The sequence below is a fragment of the Tinamus guttatus genome, unplaced genomic scaffold, assembly GCF_059628265.1.
Source record: "Tinamus guttatus ecotype Peru unplaced genomic scaffold, ASM5962826v1 Tinamus_guttatus_pri_ptg000629l, whole genome shotgun sequence".
Lineage (NCBI taxonomy): Eukaryota > Metazoa > Chordata > Aves > Tinamiformes > Tinamidae > Tinamus > Tinamus guttatus.
Genome location: NW_028289163.1, coordinates 1,419,116 through 1,438,708, shown reverse-complemented (window position 1 = coordinate 1,438,708; position 19,593 = coordinate 1,419,116). Strand labels below are relative to the sequence as shown.

Below are 19,593 nucleotides of genomic sequence, written 5' to 3'. Positions count from 1 at the left end.
GAGGCCTCCGGAGAGCCTGGGAGCCGCTGGGCACCTGCAGCTCCCCGATCCCAGCCCAGCCGGAGCGGGGAGCTCAGGGGTTGGGAAAAACCCCAGGCTGCAAATTGTCACGTTGGAAACGCCGATTGAAGCATCTATTGAGATGTTCAGTGCAGGAGGCCGCCTGCACCGGGAGCACGGGGCAGAGCCGGGGGATCTCACGGGCCCGCGGCCGTCACGACTGCCCCGTTCGCCGGGGCCAGCTCTGGGGCCCCAGGAGCCTCCGGAAAAGGGTAGCCGAAACCCCAGGAACGACGGCAACGGGAGCTGCTGTGGTCCCCTGCCCTTTGGAAGCAGCAGGGAGTGATGCTGAGGCCGGCGCCGTGCCGAGGAGCCCAGGCCCCACGGAGGGACACGCGGAGAGGGGCAGAGCTCACGCGGGCCAGGACGAGGAGGGCATCCTGCTGCAGACCAGGCTGCCGGGTGGCATCTGTCCCCAGCGCAGGGCTCAGGGGGACACCATGGTGACATTCCCTCGGCCCGGTGAGCTCCTCTTTGGAAAAGGCTGTTTTGCTCCTGGCCGCCGTCTAAATACCCTAATTTAGTGTCTTTACAATCTGGGGGTCTCTGGGGGGGCTCAGTGGGAAGCTGGTCCTGCTTCTTATCAGCGTGGGGGCCTCCCTATGGAGAAGCCCTATGGAGAAACCCTATCTTCCAGGTCAGACCAAGCCAGAAGCTTTTCCTGACCTCTCCAACATGTCCCAGGGACCTCTTTCCTCACCCCAGCCCTACATCTGTGGGAGCAGGCGCAGATCCATGAACTTGGCAGAGACAAAAAGATGCCAGGAAGCCTTCGCAGGTGCTAGAAGGAGGGTACATGGGGCTGCAAAGCACAGGGCTGGTGCTGGGAAGCCAAAAGTGGGGTGCAGGGGGCCCTGGGGCCAAGGAAGGGCTTTGGCACAGCTGCGGTTTTGGGGGTGTGAGTGGATGACGTGGTAGCATTTGTCTCACGTGTAGAGATGTGACTAGATTCCCCACAGCTAAACTGCCTGGCAGGAGCACATGGACACCTTGAGAAAGAAGTGCACAATGTTGTTATCACACACGGTGAGGAAAAGCTGTAGTTTTCTCCGTTTTGTTGCTCCCTTTACATCTGTTTGCAGGAGGACGTGAGCCTTGACACAGCCTTTCCCCAGTGCAGTGTCCCAAAACGCAGGCGAGGAGGCAGGAGAGGAGGGCAGGCAGAGCCGTCTCACAGCCGTGCTCTTAATATTCTCATTTTTGGAAGAGTTTCTCATGCAGGAAGGCTCGTACGGTCAGCACAGACCCCCCTGGGTCTGCAGAGAGTCCCAGGCAGTAGCTTTGAGCCCATTTCAAGGGATCCTAACGTTGCTGTGAGAGGTAACGCTGCAAACGTCGCCGCTGTTAACGATTTCCCTGCACTCCTGAGCATGTGTGACCGTGTGATCTGATGCTACTCTGAAGCTCTTTAACATCCACTATTGAATAGACGCACTTGCTTAAAATAAAAACGTAAGGATGTGTTTTCAAATACAGTTTAATCTCATTATAAGTCTACATTGTGTAGATCATTGCAAAAAGCACCCTGTTTTACTGAGGGTCTGCAAAGGAGAGGGGTGAACTGGTTCCATCTTCCCAAAAAAAGGAAGGGACCCAGGTATTTAAGGTTAGAAAGTGAGATTGTGCCCGTGAGACAGCAGTGCCACCCGGCAGCGCTCCAAGGGCTGGTGCAGGGGGTTGTCACTGCTGCTGTCACGGGTGACGCTGGAGCCGTCTCCTCGCTGGCTGCAAAGTTTACCAAAGTCTACCCAAAGTTAACCCAAAGTTTACCCTGCCGCGGCCACAGCAGTCCTAAAAACCTGGCTTCTGTGTTTGCTCCAGCTCTATAGACATCATCAGCGTTTCCAAGCACCGGGAACAACCTCAGCTCCCTCTTTCTCCCAGAAAGAGAAATCAGGCTTTGGCCTTCAGGCAGATCCCACGTCAACGTGGAAGTCCCAGGAAACACGAGAGGAAACCTGCAGCCTCCTCGGCCATGAGGAGCTGTGGATGCCCCATGCCGTGGGGTTGAGGTGGTGCTGGAGACACCATCTCATGACCAAGGTGGCAGTGGGGTCCGTCACGGTGCGTGGGGGCCAACGGGCACAAGGGGGTCCATCCTGCTGCCCATGGGAGGATCCATGGGCAGAAACGTGTTGCAAGCGTCGAGGATAAACCACGTTGATGTGTGTGTGAGAACATGAGCGTGGATGAAGCCATGAACGTGCCGTGTCACGAGGACCAGGCGTGGGATGGACGAGCCCGCGAGGAGGTGACGTCCGTCACACCTTGCGTTTGGGGTGAGGAGGGCGTCATGTCATGAGCGTGAGGAGCAACAGGTAAACCAGGTCGAGAGTGGCGGGGCAGATCCTCGTAGGGTAGGAGTTAGGACAAAAAATGTTGGGTGTGAAGCAGTGACGGGATCCACTGCGGTACGAAATAACAGAATAGTGACTTTTGTTGGAGAATTAATCACGTTGTTCGAGTCTGGGGGGCGACGGGACACGGCGGAGGGTTGTGACACAGGGTCTGGACACAGCTGCGAGGTGTCATCGAGGGGGAACGCGACAAACTGCGTAAGAGGAGAGGTGACGTGTCCCGGGGAGGGGTCTGGTGTCACCCATGTCCCGTGGTTGTCACAGGGCCACGGGCTGTGAGAAGGGGACAGGGGCATCTTAAGGGGCTTCAGTGGAAACCCTGTGCCAGGAGCACGGGGAGGCGACGGATGCGCCGGGTCACCGGTGCGGCTGCGCTGGGTGACAGGGGGGACACTGGTGTGACGGGACAGCAGTGGGATCCATCGGGGAGATGATGGGTGACGGCACAAACCGCGGTGCCGCTGTTAGCGCCGGTGGTTTCCACCGCGCTGCAGGAGACAGGATACACCGTGTCACCGCGGGTGACATCTGTCCTTAGCGTGGCCGGGGACGGCCACCACCGTGCTGGGGGCACGGAGAGGCGAGGGGACACGTCGCGTCCCCGGTGTGAGACCACGTGCCCTGTGTCAGGGGTGACGGGACGCACGGCGTCGCTAGTGCGGGGACGGGAGGGACACAGTGTCACCGAGGGGAGGGGACACGGAGCAGCCAGCCCTGCCAGCACCCGGGACAGCCGAGCAGCGTCACTGCGGCACTAGGGTGACCCGGGACAACTCGTGGCCACTTCTGGACCAAGGTGGGTCCCCAGGAGAGCTGCAGCCACCGGGTCTGCTGCTGGGCAGGGTGATGCCCCACGCTGTGCCCAGCCTCGCCAACACGGGCATCTCCTCTGGGCACAGACACAGCAACGGGCCACAAATCCCTCGGGAATGCTGCTCCTCAGCACGGGATGGACCAGCAGCCCCGGGATGAGCGGGATGGGGATGGCAGGAGCGTCCCCAGCACCGATGGGGCGGCAGGTTGGGCCCGGCCGCAGGACGCGGCGCTGGGACAGGGCAGCGGCTCCGGGTGCTTCCCGGCCGGCACTGAACTCTCAATAGACCACGAAAGCCATATCCGTACGGAGCTCCGGACGCGCCGGGGGGCGGCGGCGGGGCAGGGCAGAGGACGGTCCGTGTTGTTGTGCTGTGTTCTTGTATGTACATAAGGGGAGACAACGAACGTCGGTGTTAACTTTATAACCTTTCTAATATCCTGTGCTAATCTCGGAAAATAATCCTCTAAATATATCTGGATTACACACGTTCTCGGCTGCTCTCGTTGCCTTTGCGTGCCCGGCTCGCCCAGCGCGGGCACCCTGGGGTGTCACCCGCAGAGCCCGTTGTCCCCCAGGCCTTGGCGCGTGCCCAGCGGGGCCGCTGCGATGAGCGGGGCCGCGCGGCAGCGCCCGGCGCCATGGGGGGACGTGGGCGCAGGGCGAGGGGACGCGGGGTCCCGGGGGGAAGGACGGGGAGGCAGAGCTGGACACAGGGATGGACACGGGATGCAGCCCAGGAGGACGCGGCTCAGCCCGTGGGTGGAAGCAGCAGGGCCAAGGATGGACATGGCCCATGGATGGATGTGGGTTGGGCTATATGGACACAGCTCAGCCCATGGATGGACACGGCTCAGTCCATGGATGGTCACGGCTCACTCCATGGATGGACATGGCTCAGTCCATGCATGGACACAGCTCGGCCCGTGGATGGACATGGCTCAGTCCATGGATGGACACGGCTCGGTCCATGGATGGACATGGCTCAGTCCTTGCATGGACACGGCTCGGTCCATGGATGGACACGGCTCGGTCCATGGATGGACACGGCTCAGTCCATGGATGGACACGGCTCAGTCCATGGATGGTCACGGCTCGGTCCATGGATGGACACGGCTCAGTCCATGGATGGTCACGGCTTGGTCCATGGATGGACACAGCTCCGTCCATGGATGGTTGCGGCTCGGTCCTCGGCCCGGGGCCGCACGGGCGTCCCCATCCCCTCAGCGCCGGCCTGGACCCGCAGCCCCTCATCCCGGAGCCCCATCCTTGGGATCCCCCCAGCCTGGATGCCAAGCCCAGACCCCCAGCTCCTCCGACCTGGCCCGTAGACCCTCATCCCAGACCCCCAAGTGAACCCCCACTTAGACCCACTGAGACCCACAGGACCCGCTCACCTCCCTGGCCCCACAGCTCTGGTCGCTCCATCCCCATCCCAGTTTTCCAGAGCCTCCAGCTCTGGCACGGTACAAATCCGGGCTCCGGAAGCCCCAGGAAAAGCCCTCGTGGGTGCTCGTGGGTGGATGCCCCCAGCATGGGCACAAGCCAGGACAAGACAGGGCTTAAGGTCTTTGGTGTCCCCAACCCACAGTGCAATGAGCGCCCAGGAAGGCCAGGCCGGATCCCATTCCCACAGGAGCTTACCACAACTCCCAAAAAACCCCTTGAAGACGGATGCAGCCAGGGGAGGTGCCTGGGCCACGAACATTGTTTGTCCAGCTTGCTTTTATTGCCTCATATATTGCGCATTATAAAACCCTGAAAAATATATATATATGTGTGTGAGAATTAATAATTTAGCCCCTGACAAGCAGGTTTGCTTGTTCTTTCTTTGGGTAATTCGCCATAACAGTCAGTCAAACAGAGAAATGCAAAGCAGTGAATTATTTAGTGGGCTCTCTTAATCGAAAAATATGTAATTTGGTTTATTAAAGGATAGAGGCACTAAATAATTCAGTTTGGTACCACGCAGTTATCAAGCACTTCCAGAGCGACCCCGGTGCAGAGACACAGAGGGGACATGGCACAGGTCAATGTGGGGCTGCAGGATCCCGAGGAAACGCTGCGTTTTTCCATGTCGGATCAATGGCTCCTGCTCCCGGCGCTGGAAAGCACCCGGTGCCGGGCTGCTCCGCGGCTTCCTTCCCGGCATGGGATGGCACCAGCCCGGCCGGCTCCCGCTGCCGCCGCTTCCTCCTTCCCGGCACCTTCCTGCAAAGCCCTGGCCGGAGCCCAGGGAAGCTGCTCCGCATCCAGCTCCTCCCGATCCCGATATTCCAGCTCCCTCTTGCAGGACCCTCCATTTCCAGCAGCACCGGGTCAGGGGACAGAGCGGTCCCTGCACGCGCTCATCCCTGGATCCTCCAGCATCCCGACAAGGAGCAGGTTGGAACTCCACACGGTAGAAATTCTCGGGCAGGAAGCAATTCAGTGTTCTTGGCATGAACACCCCAAATTCACTAATGAATTTGGGGTGTTCTGCCAAGAAATGATTGCTTCCTGCCCGAGAAATTTTACGTGCGAGTTTTCCAGTTGCTCCTGGCAGCCCATCCGTTTCCTTCGCTCCGTGGCAAAGGGGAATCCCGGGGCAAGCGTCTTGTTATTAAAAGGCCGCCCCTTATCTCGTGGGCGCAGCCGTCGGCCTCGCCGCGACGCCGAGGAGAGCGGCGAGGGCCGGAGCGCGCGGAGCCTCCGGTGCCACGGGCAGCGCGTGCGGGACGGCCCCACGGACACCATGGGCAACTGCATCCCCGTGGTGAGTGCGGCGCTCCGGCTCCCCTCCATCCCCCGGGAAGCTCCTTCCCAATCCACAGGGGATCATCCCGCTCGGGGAGCATCCAGGGGCCGTTCACATCCCTCCTGGAATGGGATTCCCCTTTTCCTGCCTCCCTTCTCCCGCCTCCAGCCCCCCCTCTCCTGCCATCCCCAGTTCAGCGCTTGCAGAGCCCCGACTGCCCTGAGCGCTGAGAAACCCCTGGGTTTGGCTTCCCAAAACCCGGTTTCCTCCTGGGCGAAGCTTGCCCGGAATCTAAGGCCGCGGCAGAGCCGGGCGCCGTGGAAAACCGGCCCCACGAGGGTCTGTCCCGGTGCCCGCGGCGCAGCCGGGGTCGGTATCACCCCCGGCCAGCCCCGCGCGGCGTCGCCCCATGGACGTGGCCCTCGCTGATAACCAACGCGCCGGTGCCAGCGCCGCGGCTGCAGACCGACCCCGTTGGCCGCGGGGCACCGTGCCCAAGAGCGGCTTTGGCAGCCCCAAAACCGCGAGTTGGGGACGGCAAAAGGCGCCCGATGCCGAGGCCGCTTCGTGTCCTTTGCAGAGCTCCAGCGTGCAGGGCGACCAGGTGGCCCTGAATTTCTCCGACATCATGGAAAACCTCTCCTACATCATGGAAAACTACAACTACAGCGACACGCTGGACTACGCCGACGTGGAGCCCTGCCGCAACTACTACTGCCCCCTCTTCCAGCGCGTGGCCCCGGCCTTCCTGGCCGCCACCTGCGTCCTGGCGGCCCTGGGCAACGGGGCGCTGCTGGCGGCCCTGGCCAAGCGCCCGCAGGCCTGGGGCGACCTGGGCCGGGCCGTGGTGGCCCAGCTGGCGGCGGCCGCCATCGTGTTCGCGCTGCCGCTGCCCTTCGTGGCGGCGGGCGTCGCGCGGGGCTGGCGCCTGGGCGCGGGGCTCTGCAAGGCGGCGCACGCGCTGCGGCACTGGGGCCTCTTCGCGCAGGGGCTGCTGGTGGCCGGCGGCTCGTGGGGCGGCCGGCGGCCGGCGGCGGCGGCGGCGCTCTGGGCCGCGGCGCTGGTGCTTTCCGCGCCGGCCGCGCTCAGCAGCGGCACCGTGGCGGCCGCGCCGCCGGCCTGCGTGCTGCGCGCGCACGGGGCCCTGGCGCCCGCGGCGCTGGCCCTGCTGGCCCTCAGCCTCGGCCTGTTCCTGCTGCTGCCTCTCATGGCGGCGGTGACGCGGTGGCGGCGCCGCCGCGAGGCCTCGGGCCGGGCGCCCTGGCTCTTCTTCGCGCTCTGGGCGCCCTACGGCGCCGGGCTGGCTGGGGACGCGCTGCTGCGCGCGGGGCTGCTGCGCCCGTCGTGCGGCGCCTTCGAGGCCTTCGACACGGCGCTGGGCCTCGCCGAGGCGCTCGGCGTCCTGCACTGCGGCCTGGTGCCGCTGCTGCTCCTCGCCGCCGCGCTGCGACGCGCGGCCTGAGCCGGTGCTGCCGCGGAGCTCCCCCCGGCACCCGTTTTGGGAGAAAGGGACAATAAAATGGCCTTGTTTGGAGGGGGGAATCATTTGGGTGGCTTCTGGTGACTCCTTTGGAAAAGCCCCACATTGGACAAGGAGACCCCCCGTGCAAGACCGAGGCTCCCCATAGACAGGACATCCCCGTGGCAGCTCCTGCTCACTCGGGTGATGAGTTGGCAGTGCTCAGGCTGCGTTTTCCCACCCAAATTCCCTCCCGGGAAACGCTCCCGGCAGCCTGCAGGGGAAAAGGCTTCGACCCGCGACGCTGCAGATTGACCTGCCTTGAAACGGCAGCAAGAGGGGGCAGAGGACACTTGTCACCGTCACTGCGAGGACTCAGCCCCGGGCAGCGCAGAGCGAAACCTCTGCAGCCGCAGCAGCACCAAGGGGGAAAGCAGCAGGAAATCCATGGATGAAGCTCCAGCTGGATCCACGGCAGCCCCTGCACATGCCCGTTTCTCTTCCTTAACCACGGAGATGGATGGCGAGCGCGGACGTGTCAAATCAAGTTTAAGGCATCCTGCCTCCAGGGACGTCGCCCATAACGCACGGGAGAAATCCAAGCTCTCCGAGCGCGGCGGGAGACGGATGAGGCCGGGTGTTTCCTGAGCCCTGTAAATCCTGGTGCTCGGCTCCCTGCCTTCCCGCAGGGCGAGCGGCCCCGGCGCACGGAGCCACCCGGAGCTCTTGTCACCCTCCTGACGGTGTTCGGAAGGCGGCGAGCGCTCGTCATCCCTCCTGGCAGCCGCGTTTGGCTTTTAAGGAGCTGAGGAGCCAAAATAACCCTTGAAAACATCAACGAGAAGATCAGTGGGACAAGCCCAGCGAGCCGGGCCCAAGCGGACGGTAGAAATCACGGCCGCAGCCTTGCAGCTCTGCACGGAGACAGCACAAATCCTCCCCGCGCCGCGGAGGAAGCCTGGGCTCCAGCAATGCAATCTCCAATACGACAGCTCGGCGCCGCCGGAATTTGCTCTGATTTAAGCACTTGTCGGGCTGTAAAAACGCGGTGGTTTTTCCTCGCTTCTTGCATCCTTATCTCTGCGGGCAGAGGGTCCCTTATGGCCGGGAGGACGTTTTGGGGGCTGTTTTTCCCATCCGGGCCCAGGCAGATCCCCTTTGCCCACGTGCATCCCCGAAGCCGGTCACCTCCGGGATGAGCCGGGCTGCGAAAGGGCCGGAGCCGCAAAGGGGAGAGCCGGGAAGAGCCCAAGGGAGCCGGGTGAGAGCCACCCCCGTCCCGTCCTGCGCTCCCCATCAACCAGCAGCTCCCCAAGGGGATGGGCGGGATGGGGAGCCCAGTGGGATGGGGCTCCCAGCGGGACGGGGTTCCCAGCGGGACGGGGTTCCCAGCGGGACGGGGCTCCCAGCAGGATGGGGCTCCAGGCGGGATGGGGTTCCCAGCGGGATGGGGCTCCCAGCGGGATGGGCTCCAGGCGGGATGGGGTTCCCAGCAGGATGGGGCTCCAGGCGGGATGGGGATCCCAGCGGGACGGGGTTCCCAGCGGGATGGGGCTCCCAGCGGGATGGGGATCCCAGCGGGACGGGGTTCCCAGCGGGATGGGGCTCCCAGCGCTGCCGTCTCCAGCGGGACCCCTCGTTGCACCGGGATTCGCCTCCCCACGTCCCCGATCCGCCCGTTCCTCCGGATCGCGGCCGCGCGGGGGCATCGCTCCCGTTGGGCCCTTCGCTGCAGCCGGCGGCGCGGAGCCGCTCCGGGCGCCCGGGCGGTCACGGGGCCGCTCGGAGCTGGAGCGGCGCCACGGGAAGAGCCCGGCGGGGCCAGCAGGGCCCGTCACGGGCACCTCGGCGCTCGCCAAGGGCCACCCCCTGTCCCCATGGCCATGGGGTCGCGCTCAGCTCCACTCCGGAAGGCGTCTCCAAACTCGCATCCCTGTTTTCCATGCGGAGCAGCCCCTGCTCCGGGCACCGAGTCCCGGGCAAAGCCCCGTTGCTGATGGAAGGCAGCGCAGCCACGGTGCGCAGCGCCGGCCGTGCCTCAGTTTCCCCACTTTGGGGGGCATTTCATGGATCTCAAAGCAGAGCTGAGCTCGGAAGGGCTGGCCAAAGAGCAGAGCCCACCATCCACCCGGATCCCTCCACGGATGGAAAGGGCAGCGGGCGCCGCTGATCCCAGCGCCGGCGTTTATCTCCATGAGCGAGTGAAGGGGGATTATTCACTCTCTCCTGACGAGTGGAGATAAACGTCATGTCGGAGATCAGCCGGTGGGGATTATATACAATATATACGTTTGTCAGGCCCTGTTCTCCAGGCTCGCCTTGCGTTTAGTGACAGGTGCTGAGAAGCGCACGGACACGCGGGCTCCGACCCGCTCCGCAATTTGTCAGCGGCTCCGTCACCCGTGACATAGCGGACGGCTCCAAAACGCTCCCACCAAACCGGCAGCAGGAATTTTCTCACCCAGGGCACTGCGGTCCATCCAGGGCCACCATAGGGAGGACACTGTGACAGCGACTGTCACAGGTTGGTGGCTCCAGACGTGCGTGGCCGGATCGCCGCCCCCCTGGAGCCGGGATCTGCCCGGATCCCTCCATGCTAAGTGCAGGAGGAACCGCAGGACGAGGCCCGGCATTCCCAGGGCCGGGGACGGCGTTTCCTGAGGATGTTTGGCCCGGCCGAGCCCCACCGAGCGCTGGTTCTTGTGACGAGATCCATCACCTCCGGTCACGCTGCCGTGAGGGCTCCCGCAGGAGCAACTGACGGGAAATGGGAGGCATACGCTCCTCGTGCTTCCAAATTAGAGAGAAAAGTTAATAATGGCAGAGAAGCTCTCCGGTCTATTAGCGGGAAACAGGGTGATTTATATCCGGCGCCGGAGGCGGTTAAGCAGCCCTCATCCATTCCGATTAGGAACGGCTCCGCGCGCGGTCACAAGATGCACAGGCTGCGAAATGGATGTGGAAGGGGAGCCGGGAGCGATTCGGGATGGGGACAAGGAGACGGGGAGGCTCAGCTGCAAGGCCAGGACACCAAGGTCTCGCCACCAACGGGCTCCATGGCCCGGTGGTGGCCCCAGTGGCACGCGGGGAGGGCTCCGACCCGCTCCAGCCCTTCGGGATGGCCACACGGAGCTGCTCCGGGTGACACCAGCCCCGCGGTTCGTCCCTTGCTCCCAGGAAAGGAATAGACCTCCTGGATCTTCCCCAAAAGGGCAGTGCCACCCAAAGCAGCCCCGTTTGGCACTGCCGTCCCGTCCCTCAGCTCCCACACACTGCGATGCCATGAACGGCCCCTCCAGCTGCCCGCAGCTTTTGGTGGTAAATGTGACCCATCCATCGCATTCGTATCCCCCCAGCGATTGGATTCTCCGTGTTCTTCATCCCGGGGATTGGTCTGGCCGTGGCGCCACGCGCTCAGGCTTGGTTTGTGCCATGGGCCCCCCTGGACCACCCGGCATCGTTATTAACGAGCCCCGTTTGGCCACCCCGGCTCCCAAAACGCCTCTCCGGGTAGGAAACCCCAAGGGACACGGCGGAGTTTTGTGCTCTCTGTCCCCATGGCCATTCCCAGATGGAAATCCGCCCCCTTCCCAACCAGCTCGGGGCTCCCACGGGCAGCGCGTTGCCCAGGGGGGCCTGGATGGCCCTTCCCGGCTCCGTTGGGCCCCGCTGCCCGCGGAGGAGGATCCGCAGGGGCTGCCGGGACCCTCCGTCTCCGGACGCGCCGGCTTTGCCGTGGATTCTTCTGCCACCTGCTGCCCGGAGCTTTGTTTTCCCGGCTCCGTCTGCCGGCCTCGCTGTGCTGGGAGCTGCAGGGATCTGCCTGGGAAGTCCCCGTGGGGCTCCGGCCACCGGCCCCACAGCGGGGACAGGAATGAGAGACACCAGCGCCACCGACGTCCCCTGTGGTCAGCGCCGGGGCTGGATCCCCTCGAGCTCTCCAGGCCTTCCCGGTGCTGCCGCTGCCTTGCAAGGCCCAAATCCAGGGCGACTGACACCGAGGGAGCCTGCGGATGCCCCTGGGAGCCGGGAGACCTGCCCACGCTCCTGCCTTGGTGCATGAAGGAAGGGGAGCAGCAGATTCCCCTTCCTTCTCCAAGAGCATCTCAGCCTGGCCGGGCTCGGAGCAGGATGCTCTTCCCAGGGGATTTGCCCCGGAAAAGGGGTGAGAGGAGGTAGAAACCTCACCCTGAGGGTGTCCTTGGCTGCCAGCGGCCGGGCACAAACCCAGGGCACCGCGCCAAGGGGGAGCCTCATGCAGACCGGGGGGAAAGGGCCTTCCAGCACCGCGTGATGCCGTGAAATCACCCTCCTCGGCCGTGCCAGGCTGCTGGGAACGGGATTGGAGGGGGCATCTCCCCTCCCCGGCGCCCAGCGGATAAACGGGGCAGGCGCCGCCCGGCTCCCGTTGCCGCTGCCGTCCCCAGGCACCGCGCGCGGCCCCCAGCACCCGGCGCCATGGGGAAGCTGCAGCTCTGGCTCCTCGTCCTCGCTGCTCTCTCCGGGATCACGGCCCAGGAAGGTAGGGGATGTTCCCGGGGGAACGGGATCCTGTGCGCAGGATACGGAGCACAAAGCTGGAAATCAGAGCGGGAGCACGGAGGGCTCCGTGGATGCTTCCAGCCGTTCCCAATGGCCATCCCGCAGGGCTGCCACCCTGTGCCGCGTGCTCCAGGTGTCCCTGCTGGAGCAGGGGGTCGAACTGGATGATCCCTAGAGGTCCCTTCCAACCTCAAGCACTCTGTGATCCAGCGTGTGACTGCGCCCGCGGCCGGGGCGCTTTGGGCAGGAGGGGGTTTGGACCCCATCGGTGCCCCTGGGTCACAGGCTGCAGCGTTGAGGGCATCTCCTGGGGTGCTGCATGGGGGGACGCCAGGGCCCAGCGAGGCTGCTCTCACCCAGAGACACCCCAACGTGTCCCATGGGGGCAAGAGTGGGACAGGCAGAGTGGGCCCTGGGCACCCCAAGGCGCCAGGGGACACAGGAAGGTTGGGAGAGGGTGAAGGGAGCCGCACGACGCTGCGTCCACGCGTTGCTCCCGCCGCGTCCCCCCTGTCCCCTCGCAGACCTGTACCGAAAGGTGTTCGTGTTCCGGAAGGACCCCAGCGATGCCTACGTGCTCCTCAAGGCGCAGGCGGAGCGGCCGCTGCAGAACTTCACCGTGTGCCTGAGGTCCTACACGGACCTCACGCGGCCCTACAGCCTCTTCTCCTACGCCACCAAGGCGCAGGACAACGAAATCCTCCTCTTCAAGCCCAAGCCGGGCGAGTACCGGCTCTACGTGGGGGGCAAGTTTGTCACCTTCCGCACCCCCGAGGGCCGCTGGGACTGGGAACACGTCTGTGCCAGCTGGGAATCGGCCACCGGCCTCACCGAGTTCTGGTTCAACGGGAAGCCCTGGCCGCGCAAGGGGCTGCAGAAGGGCTACACGGTGGGCGCCGAGGCCGTGATCCTGCTGGGGCAGGAGCAGGACGGCTACGGCGGCGGCTTCGACCCGTACAACTCGTTCACGGGGGAGCTGGCCGACGTGCACATGTGGGACGCGGGGCTCTCGCCCGACAAGATGAGAGCCGCCTACCAGTCCCTGCGGCTGCCGCCCGCCGTGCTGGCCTGGAGGAGCCTGCGCTACGAGATGAGGGGGGACGTGGTGGTGAGGGCCAGGCTGCGGGAGGCCCTGGTGCTCTAGGAACGCGCCGGGCGCACGGCTGGGGTGGCTGCAGCCCCCAATGTCCCCTTGCTGTCCCGGGGTGGCTGCAGTCCCCAATGTCCCCTCGCTGTCCCGGGGTGGCTGCAGCCCCCCACATCCCCTCGCTGTCCCGGGTGGCTGCAGTCCCCAATGTCCCCTTGCTGTCCCGGAGTGGCTGCAGTCCCCAATGTCCCCTTGCTGTCCTGGGTGGCTGCAGTTCCCAATGTCCCCTTGCTATCCTGGGGTGGCTGCAGCCCCCAATGTCCCCTCGCTGTCCCGGAGTGGCTGCAGTCCCCGATGTCCCCTCGCTGTCCCGGAGTGGCTGCAGTCCGCAATGTCCCCTCCCTGTCCCGGGTGGCTGCAGTCCCCAATGTCCCCTCGCTGTCCCGGATGGCTGCAGCCCCCAATGTCCCCTTGCTGTCCTGGGTGGCTGCAGTTCCCAATGTCCCCTTGCTATCCTGGGGTGGCTGCAGCCCCCAATGTCCCCTCGCTGTCCCGGAGTGGCTGCAGTCCCCGATGTCCCCTCGCTGTCCCGGTGTGGCTGCAGCCCCCCACATCCCCTCCCTGTCCAGAGGTGGCTGCAGCCCCCAATGTCCCCTCACTGTCCCGGGATGGCTGCAGTCCCCATGTCCCCTTGCTATCCTGAGGTGGCTGCAGCCCGCCACGTCCCCTTGCTGTCCCGGGATGGCTGCAGCCCCCAATGTCCCCTCGCTGTCCCACATGTCCCAGCACCCGCTTTGCCTCCGCAGAGCACCCCTAGCTCCAGATGGACGCGCCGCCTCCGCGCGACGTCCTCCGGGGAGGGAAAAGCCAAGCCGCATCCCCGGGAGCGACAGATCCTGGTGGGAAGGGGGCCAAGAGCAGCTCAGCAGGGTCCCACACAACAAGGCTCAGAGAGATGGGGACATGTCACAGATGGGGTCCCCCATCTCCCCCATCGCTCGGGAGGGCAGGACCTCAGCCTGCCCCAACCCACCTGGATTCGCCCAGCTCCATCCCCAAGTGGCCACCTCTTCCCCGGGGCCTTGGAGGTGTCTTCCCTTCCCCAGACCAGCCCTGAGCCCCAGTTCCTCGGGATGTCCTGTTGGTCCTAGGGTGTTTTCCACGTGTCCATACGAACACACAGCCCTGCAAAGAGTCTTTGTTTTTTCCGCCCTGCTTCAGCAAAGGAAATCAAAAGTGACATGAAACCCTTCTTCAAACGCATGAGGAGCAGGAATACCACCAGGGAGACCTCGAGCAGGGTGAAAGGAGCAACGAGAGAAGAAAAGGCCGCTGCCAAGCTGCCGAATGAATGATTTGCATGGACGCCAGCCAGGGACAAAGCTGGGGATGTTCCCACCCTGAATCCTGCCCTAGGATGCTCAGTCTGGGATGAAATTGGGGGATCTCTGCAAGAGGGGTTAAAGCAACCAGATGAGTGTAAATAAATCACCAGGACCAGCCTGTATGTCCCAGGAGCTGCTGCTTCCATAGGGATGTGGTCCTGCCAGTGCCTGCGTCCTTGGTGCCTCCGGGCCACGGTCTCCAGATCTGTTCTGGTGCCCATGTCTGAGAGAGGAGATGAAGCTGGAAGGGCTCAGGGGAGGAAATCAAAGCTGGGGGTAGTGGGGAAAGCTGCAGAGGGACTGGGAGACACCCAAGGGGAATGTTACAGAGGGAGGGCTCCAAAACACAAGATCCACCATTCCCTGCCTCTTCCCACCCCAAAAGCGGGGATCAAAAACTCCCCATAGGAGCCACGTTGAAAATAGTAGAGAAACAGATAAGGAGGTGAGAAAACTCCTCTATTCCCTGCAATTCCCCTTGCAGGTGAAATTCCAGCATTTACCCCGCCAGTGTCAGGGCTGCGTGGGGTGGAGGGGTGGGAATCGTCACCCCCCGCCGGCTGCTCCGTCGCCGCTGTCCCGGGCAGGAGCAGGAGCGCCCGGGAAGATCCGCGCCCTTCGTGTGCCACCCGCCTGTCCCCCGGCCCCGGTGCTTTCCCGGGCATGAGGCTTCCTGCTCCTTCGGTGCCAGGGAACTCCCAGCTGCTGTTTCTGCCCCATCCCTTCAGCTCGGGGACTTCCAAAGCCAACAGCTCCCATGGGTGACTCCTTCCAGCTCTGTCCCCTGGCTGACACTCGCTGCAGCCCTGCCCTGTCTATGAGGTCCCAGGATCTGAGGACATGGGGACAGATGCTCCTGGGTGTCCCCCCAGGTGCTTTCGCTGCTCAATTTGCCTTAGCGGGTCTGTCCCCAAGTCCTGAGCCAGGGCTGGGCCAAGTCTGCCCATATCCCAGCTGGGGGTCTATCCCGCCACCCGTCCTGGTCCTGTTGGCTTGAACATGGGATCTCTCCTGCCATCCCACCCACAGAAGGACACGTCAAGGGGAAGGTCCTCGGGCGCGTGTTCATCTCTGCCCCTCTCCAGCACACGGCCCTGCCGTCCCTGGGCTCCCTGCCAACCCGCTGGCTCCGCAGGCTCCCGAGCGAACGATCTGGTCTCGGGAGCGCGGCCAAATATCCCCGGGGCCGCAACGGGCAGCAGCGCCGCCAGGACGCAAAGGCCGCCCGCGCGCGTCACGCCGTTGCACAACGACGTGGTCACCCCATCCTGCCCTCCCTGCCCACGGCAGCGCTCGGCTCCGCGGGCACCCACGGACGCGCCAGTGGCCGCGGGGACCCATCGGGCGCCATGGGGACGCTGTGGCTTTGGCTCCTTGCTCTCGCGGGGCTCTTCGGCCCCTCGGCCACGCGAGGTAGGGGCTCTGCCAAGGGGGACGCGGCGGGTGCGGTGACACGGCAGGGGACGCGCGGCGGCGGAGCAGCGGCACACGGAGCACGGCGGGTTTGCCGGGGGGATGCAGTGGGTCGCGCAGAGCGCCGCGGCGGGGCACAGGGTGACGCCGCGCTGGGCACCGCGAGGGGGGCACAGGGTGACGCAGCCCCCAGCCCTTCCCTGCCGGTGCCGCAGACACGGTGACCGCCCGGATCGAGGTGCACCCGCCGGCGCCCACCATGTACCACCGGGTCATGCTGTCCTGCGAGGTCTCCGGCCACCCCAGGTGAGGCTCTCCCACCCCTCCGGTGGCCAGCGGGGTCCTCGGGCATCCCCATGGACAGCGGGAGGAGAAGGGGCAGGACCGGGGCCTCTCCAGGCCACCCCCTGGTGTCCCCAGCCCCAAGTGACCTCCCGCCCGGCTCAGTCCTCAGCAATTCCTGTGGGAGAAGCAAGGGAGCCGGGAGCCCCTGCAGAAGGGCCCGGACAATGTCCTTGTCATCCGCTCCTTCAACGAGACCCACTTCGGCACCTACATCTGCACAGTCACCACGGCCCAGGGCCGCGCCATGGCCACCCACGACCTGTGGATAAACGGTAGGGACGGGGTGTCCGTGGGGGGGAGGCTCCATGCGGTCCGTGTGCCCGCGTCACCGTCATGCTGTGTCACCGCCCACATTGGTGGCTCCATGAGGACACGGTGTGAGGAGGGTTTCTCAACGGCGCATCCAGTTTTGGGGCCAGCGGTGGCCTCATTGCTGGTGCGTTACTTTGGGAAGTGAAATTTGGGGAATTTCCCAAATTACTTCCTGGGAAATGAGCCCAGGCGGCGTGTCCTTGTCTGGAGGGGTGGGAGGTGGCCACAAGTCCTTGCTGTGACAGCAGCAGCCACCCTTTGCCATCTCTCCCAGACCTCTACACGGAAGTGTTGGTGTTTCCTCAAGAGACCAATGACTCCTACGTGCTGGTTAATGCAATGCCCGAGCAGCCGCTGCAGAACTTCTCCGTGTGCCTGAGGTCCTACACAGACCTCACGCGGCCCTACAGCCTCTTCTCCTACGCCACCAAGGCCCAGGACAACGAAATCCTCCTCTTCAAGCCCAGGCCTGGCGAGTACCAGCTCTACGTGGGGGGCAAGGCTGTGTCCTTCCCCATCCCCGAGGCGTCTCCGATGGAAAGCCAGCACGTCTGTGCCACCTGGGAGTCCACCACGGGCATCGTGGGCTTTTGGATCGATGGGAAAGCCCGGCCCCGCAAGGGAGTGCAGAAGGGCTACACCGTGAGCAACGAGGCCGTGATCGTGCTGGGGCAGAAGCAGGACTCCCGCACGGGCAGCTTTGATGCCGGCCAGTCCTTCGCAGGGGAGATCTCGGATGTCTACATGTGGGACTCGGGGCTCTCCGACAGAGATGTGAGTTCAGTCATAGACAACGAGCCCTTCAGAGCCCCCATCTTTGGCTGGAGAAACTTCCCCTATGAGACCAAGGGAGAGGTGTATCTGAAGCCCTGAGACAGGCCAGGCCCATCCAGGAGCTACAGAGAGGGCACTTCTATGTCCTTGCTAATAGGGACCGGTGACCTTTAGGAAGCTGAGATGCAACCACAATGATGCCCCCCTTCCCTGTCCCCCTTCCCTGTCACACAATGTTGTAAGCCCAGGTTGCCCACATGGCATCAAACTAATGAAGAAAATGGCTTTCAAAAGCAGCAGAGGTCTTTACTGGTCCAATTTGATCCATCAAGCCCCACAGCACACAGGTGGGTCCCCAAATGACACCCATGGGTACCTCATGCTCCCCCATGGGGCTCTACCCCAAGAGGTTGTGTTGGCCCAGTCAAGGGAAGAGGCTGTAGCCAGGTGAGATCCACATAGAATCATAGAAACATTATGGTTAGAAAAGACCTTCAAGATCACAGAGTCCAACCGTAAACCCTTCAACATCGTCTTGCTAAACCATGTCCCCAAGTGTCTCATCTAGAAGGTCCAGCATAGAGCAGCGAAGATGATGAAGGGCCTGGAGCAGCTATCATATGAGGAAAGACTAAGCAAGCGGGGCCTGTTTAGCCCAGAGAAGAGAAGACTGAGAGGGATCTGATCAACGTGTACAAATACCTGAGGGGAGAATGTAAAGAGGATGGGGCCAAACTGTTCTTGGTGGTGGCCGGTGACAGAACAAGGGGTAATGGGGACAAGCTGAACCCCAGGCAGCTCCATGTCCATGTGAGGAAGAACTTCCTTGATGTGAGGGTGCCAGAGCCCTGGCACAGGCTGCCCAGAGAGGCTGTGGAGGCTCCTTCTGCGGAGATCTTCCAAACCCACCTGGATGGACCCTGTGCCCCTGCTCTGGGGGTCCCTGCTGGAGCAGGGGCTGGACTAGGTGATCCCTAGAGGTCCCTTCCAACCTCAACCATTCTGTGATTCTCTGATCTACACATTTCTTGGCCACTACAACAGACATCACATGAGATCTCCAGAACCTGGTGAAGGCCTGAAGCCACCTTCCAGCTCCACATTCCTTGGAAGCTGGAGTCGGCAGGGGCCGACAGATAGGACCAGAGAACCACAGAATTGTTACGGTTCGAAAGGACCTTCAGGATCCAACCACGGCTACAGGACCCCAAAAGCGGGGAGCAGGAGGCTTTGGGGGCCCTTGCTCTGGCCCTGCTGCAAGGCCTGGGCTTCCCCGTAATATTTCTCATTCTTCCTTTTTGCATTTTTTTCTTTAAATAAACCCCACACCGCCACCACATCCGGGAGCTCCGGCAGGCAGAGCGGTGCCATGGGCGCCCATCACCCACGTCCTCAGCCCCATCCAGAGCCCACAAAACCCCTCAATTTTGCCCCAAAGCCTCTTGGCAGAGCCACCTGCTCAGGACCTAGATTTAAGACCCTGTCACCAGAGCAGTGGGAATTTCCATGCACTTTTGCTGCTTTTTTTTTTCCTGGCTAAAACGATAATGCCAATAGCAACGGCATTAACACCTGACTCTTGTTACCCTTCTGGAATGCAGTTTTCTTTGTCTAGCGGAGAAAAGAGGATTTAATTGCAGTAGTGGCTCATAAAAACATCACTCGGACGACATGAACCAGGAAAACGGCCATTTTAGGGCCTCTTGGCACTATAAAACGCCAGGAGTGCCTGTCCCGCTTGCGGCAACTGCTGCCTCGCGGTGTCACCGTCCCCGCCGGTCCAAAGTCCCCGGAGCGCAGCAGGGTCTGCGGCACCCCGGGCAAGGACACCCCGGGGACCGTCCCCTGCAGCGCCGAGGACAAAGTCGATGGCGGGTTAATTAAAGAGAGAGAGTGTCAGAAAATTAATTAGGGCGGCAGGGGAAGGAAGGGGAGCAGGGTTGGGGGGGGGACACGGTTTGGGGACACCCTCCCGTCCCCCCGATTTTGCCCCCCGGACAATAGGGTCCAAGCGGGGGGGCTGCTGCTCCCCGCACCCGCTGCAGCCCCGGGCTCAGCCCCGGGGCCCCCTCGTCGCTGTCGCTGTCGCTGTCGCTGTCGTTGTCGCCGTCCCCGGCCGCGTCTCCCTGCGCCGCCGCCCGGCCGCTCTTTGCAGACGCTCCCCGGCTGCGCCGCGGCCTCCGGCGGTACCGAGCGGGCCCGGGACGGGACGGAGCGACCCCGGGGCGGGGAGGGGGGGAACGGAGCGGCCCAAGGCGGGACAGGGGACACCGGGGGGATCCCGGAGGCACCGGGGGGGCTGGCGGGG

At 63.6% G+C, this 19,593-nt stretch overlaps 3 protein-coding genes across 3 annotated transcripts; all 3 read left to right on the top strand.

The window, feature by feature from the left end:
- The first annotated feature begins 5,964 nt into the window (after positions 1-5,964).
- LOC148592272 (atypical chemokine receptor 1-like) lies at positions 5,965-7,532 on the top strand. Its single transcript, XM_088535416.1, is given in 2 exon segments — positions 5,965-5,986; positions 6,549-7,532. Coding segments are annotated over 2 exon segments (1,005 nt in total). The 5' UTR covers position 5,965.
- Positions 7,533-11,885: 4,353 nt separating this feature from the next.
- On the top strand, positions 11,886-13,113 carry LOC104578565 (serum amyloid P-component). Its single transcript, XM_010226121.2, has 2 exons — positions 11,886-11,949; positions 12,494-13,113. The coding sequence occupies exons 1-2, from the start codon at positions 11,886-11,888 to the stop codon at positions 13,111-13,113; spliced, it is 684 nt and encodes a 227-aa protein (XP_010224423.2).
- A 2,677-nt stretch (positions 13,114-15,790) lies between these two features.
- Positions 15,791-17,384, top strand: LOC148592271 (C-reactive protein-like). The gene is made up of 4 exons (XM_088535403.1): positions 15,791-15,854; positions 16,070-16,160; positions 16,302-16,471; positions 16,786-17,384. The coding sequence occupies exons 1-4, from the start codon at positions 15,791-15,793 to the stop codon at positions 17,382-17,384; spliced, it is 924 nt and encodes a 307-aa protein (XP_088391529.1).
- Positions 17,385-19,593: the final 2,209 nt, after the last annotated feature.

What these genes read in the sequence shown, in the direction of transcription:
- LOC104578565 (XM_010226121.2), top strand. Translation starts at nt 11,886, where the DNA reads ATGGGGAAGCTGCAGCTCTGGCTCCTCGTCCTCGCTGCTCTCTCCGGG. An exon ending in CGGGATCACGGCCCAGGAAG is followed by an intron (nt 11,950 to 12,493) that starts GTAGGGGATGTT and finishes GTCCCCTCGCAG; the next exon opens with ACCTGTACCGAAAGGTGTTC.
- LOC148592271 (XM_088535403.1), top strand. Translation starts at nt 15,791, where the DNA reads ATGGGGACGCTGTGGCTTTGGCTCCTTGCTCTCGCGGGGCTCTTCGGC. An exon ending in CGGCCCCTCGGCCACGCGAG is followed by an intron (nt 15,855 to 16,069) that starts GTAGGGGCTCTG and finishes CCGGTGCCGCAG; the next exon opens with ACACGGTGACCGCCCGGATC. An exon ending in CCACGACCTGTGGATAAACG is followed by an intron (nt 16,472 to 16,785) that starts GTAGGGACGGGG and finishes CATCTCTCCCAG; the next exon opens with ACCTCTACACGGAAGTGTTG.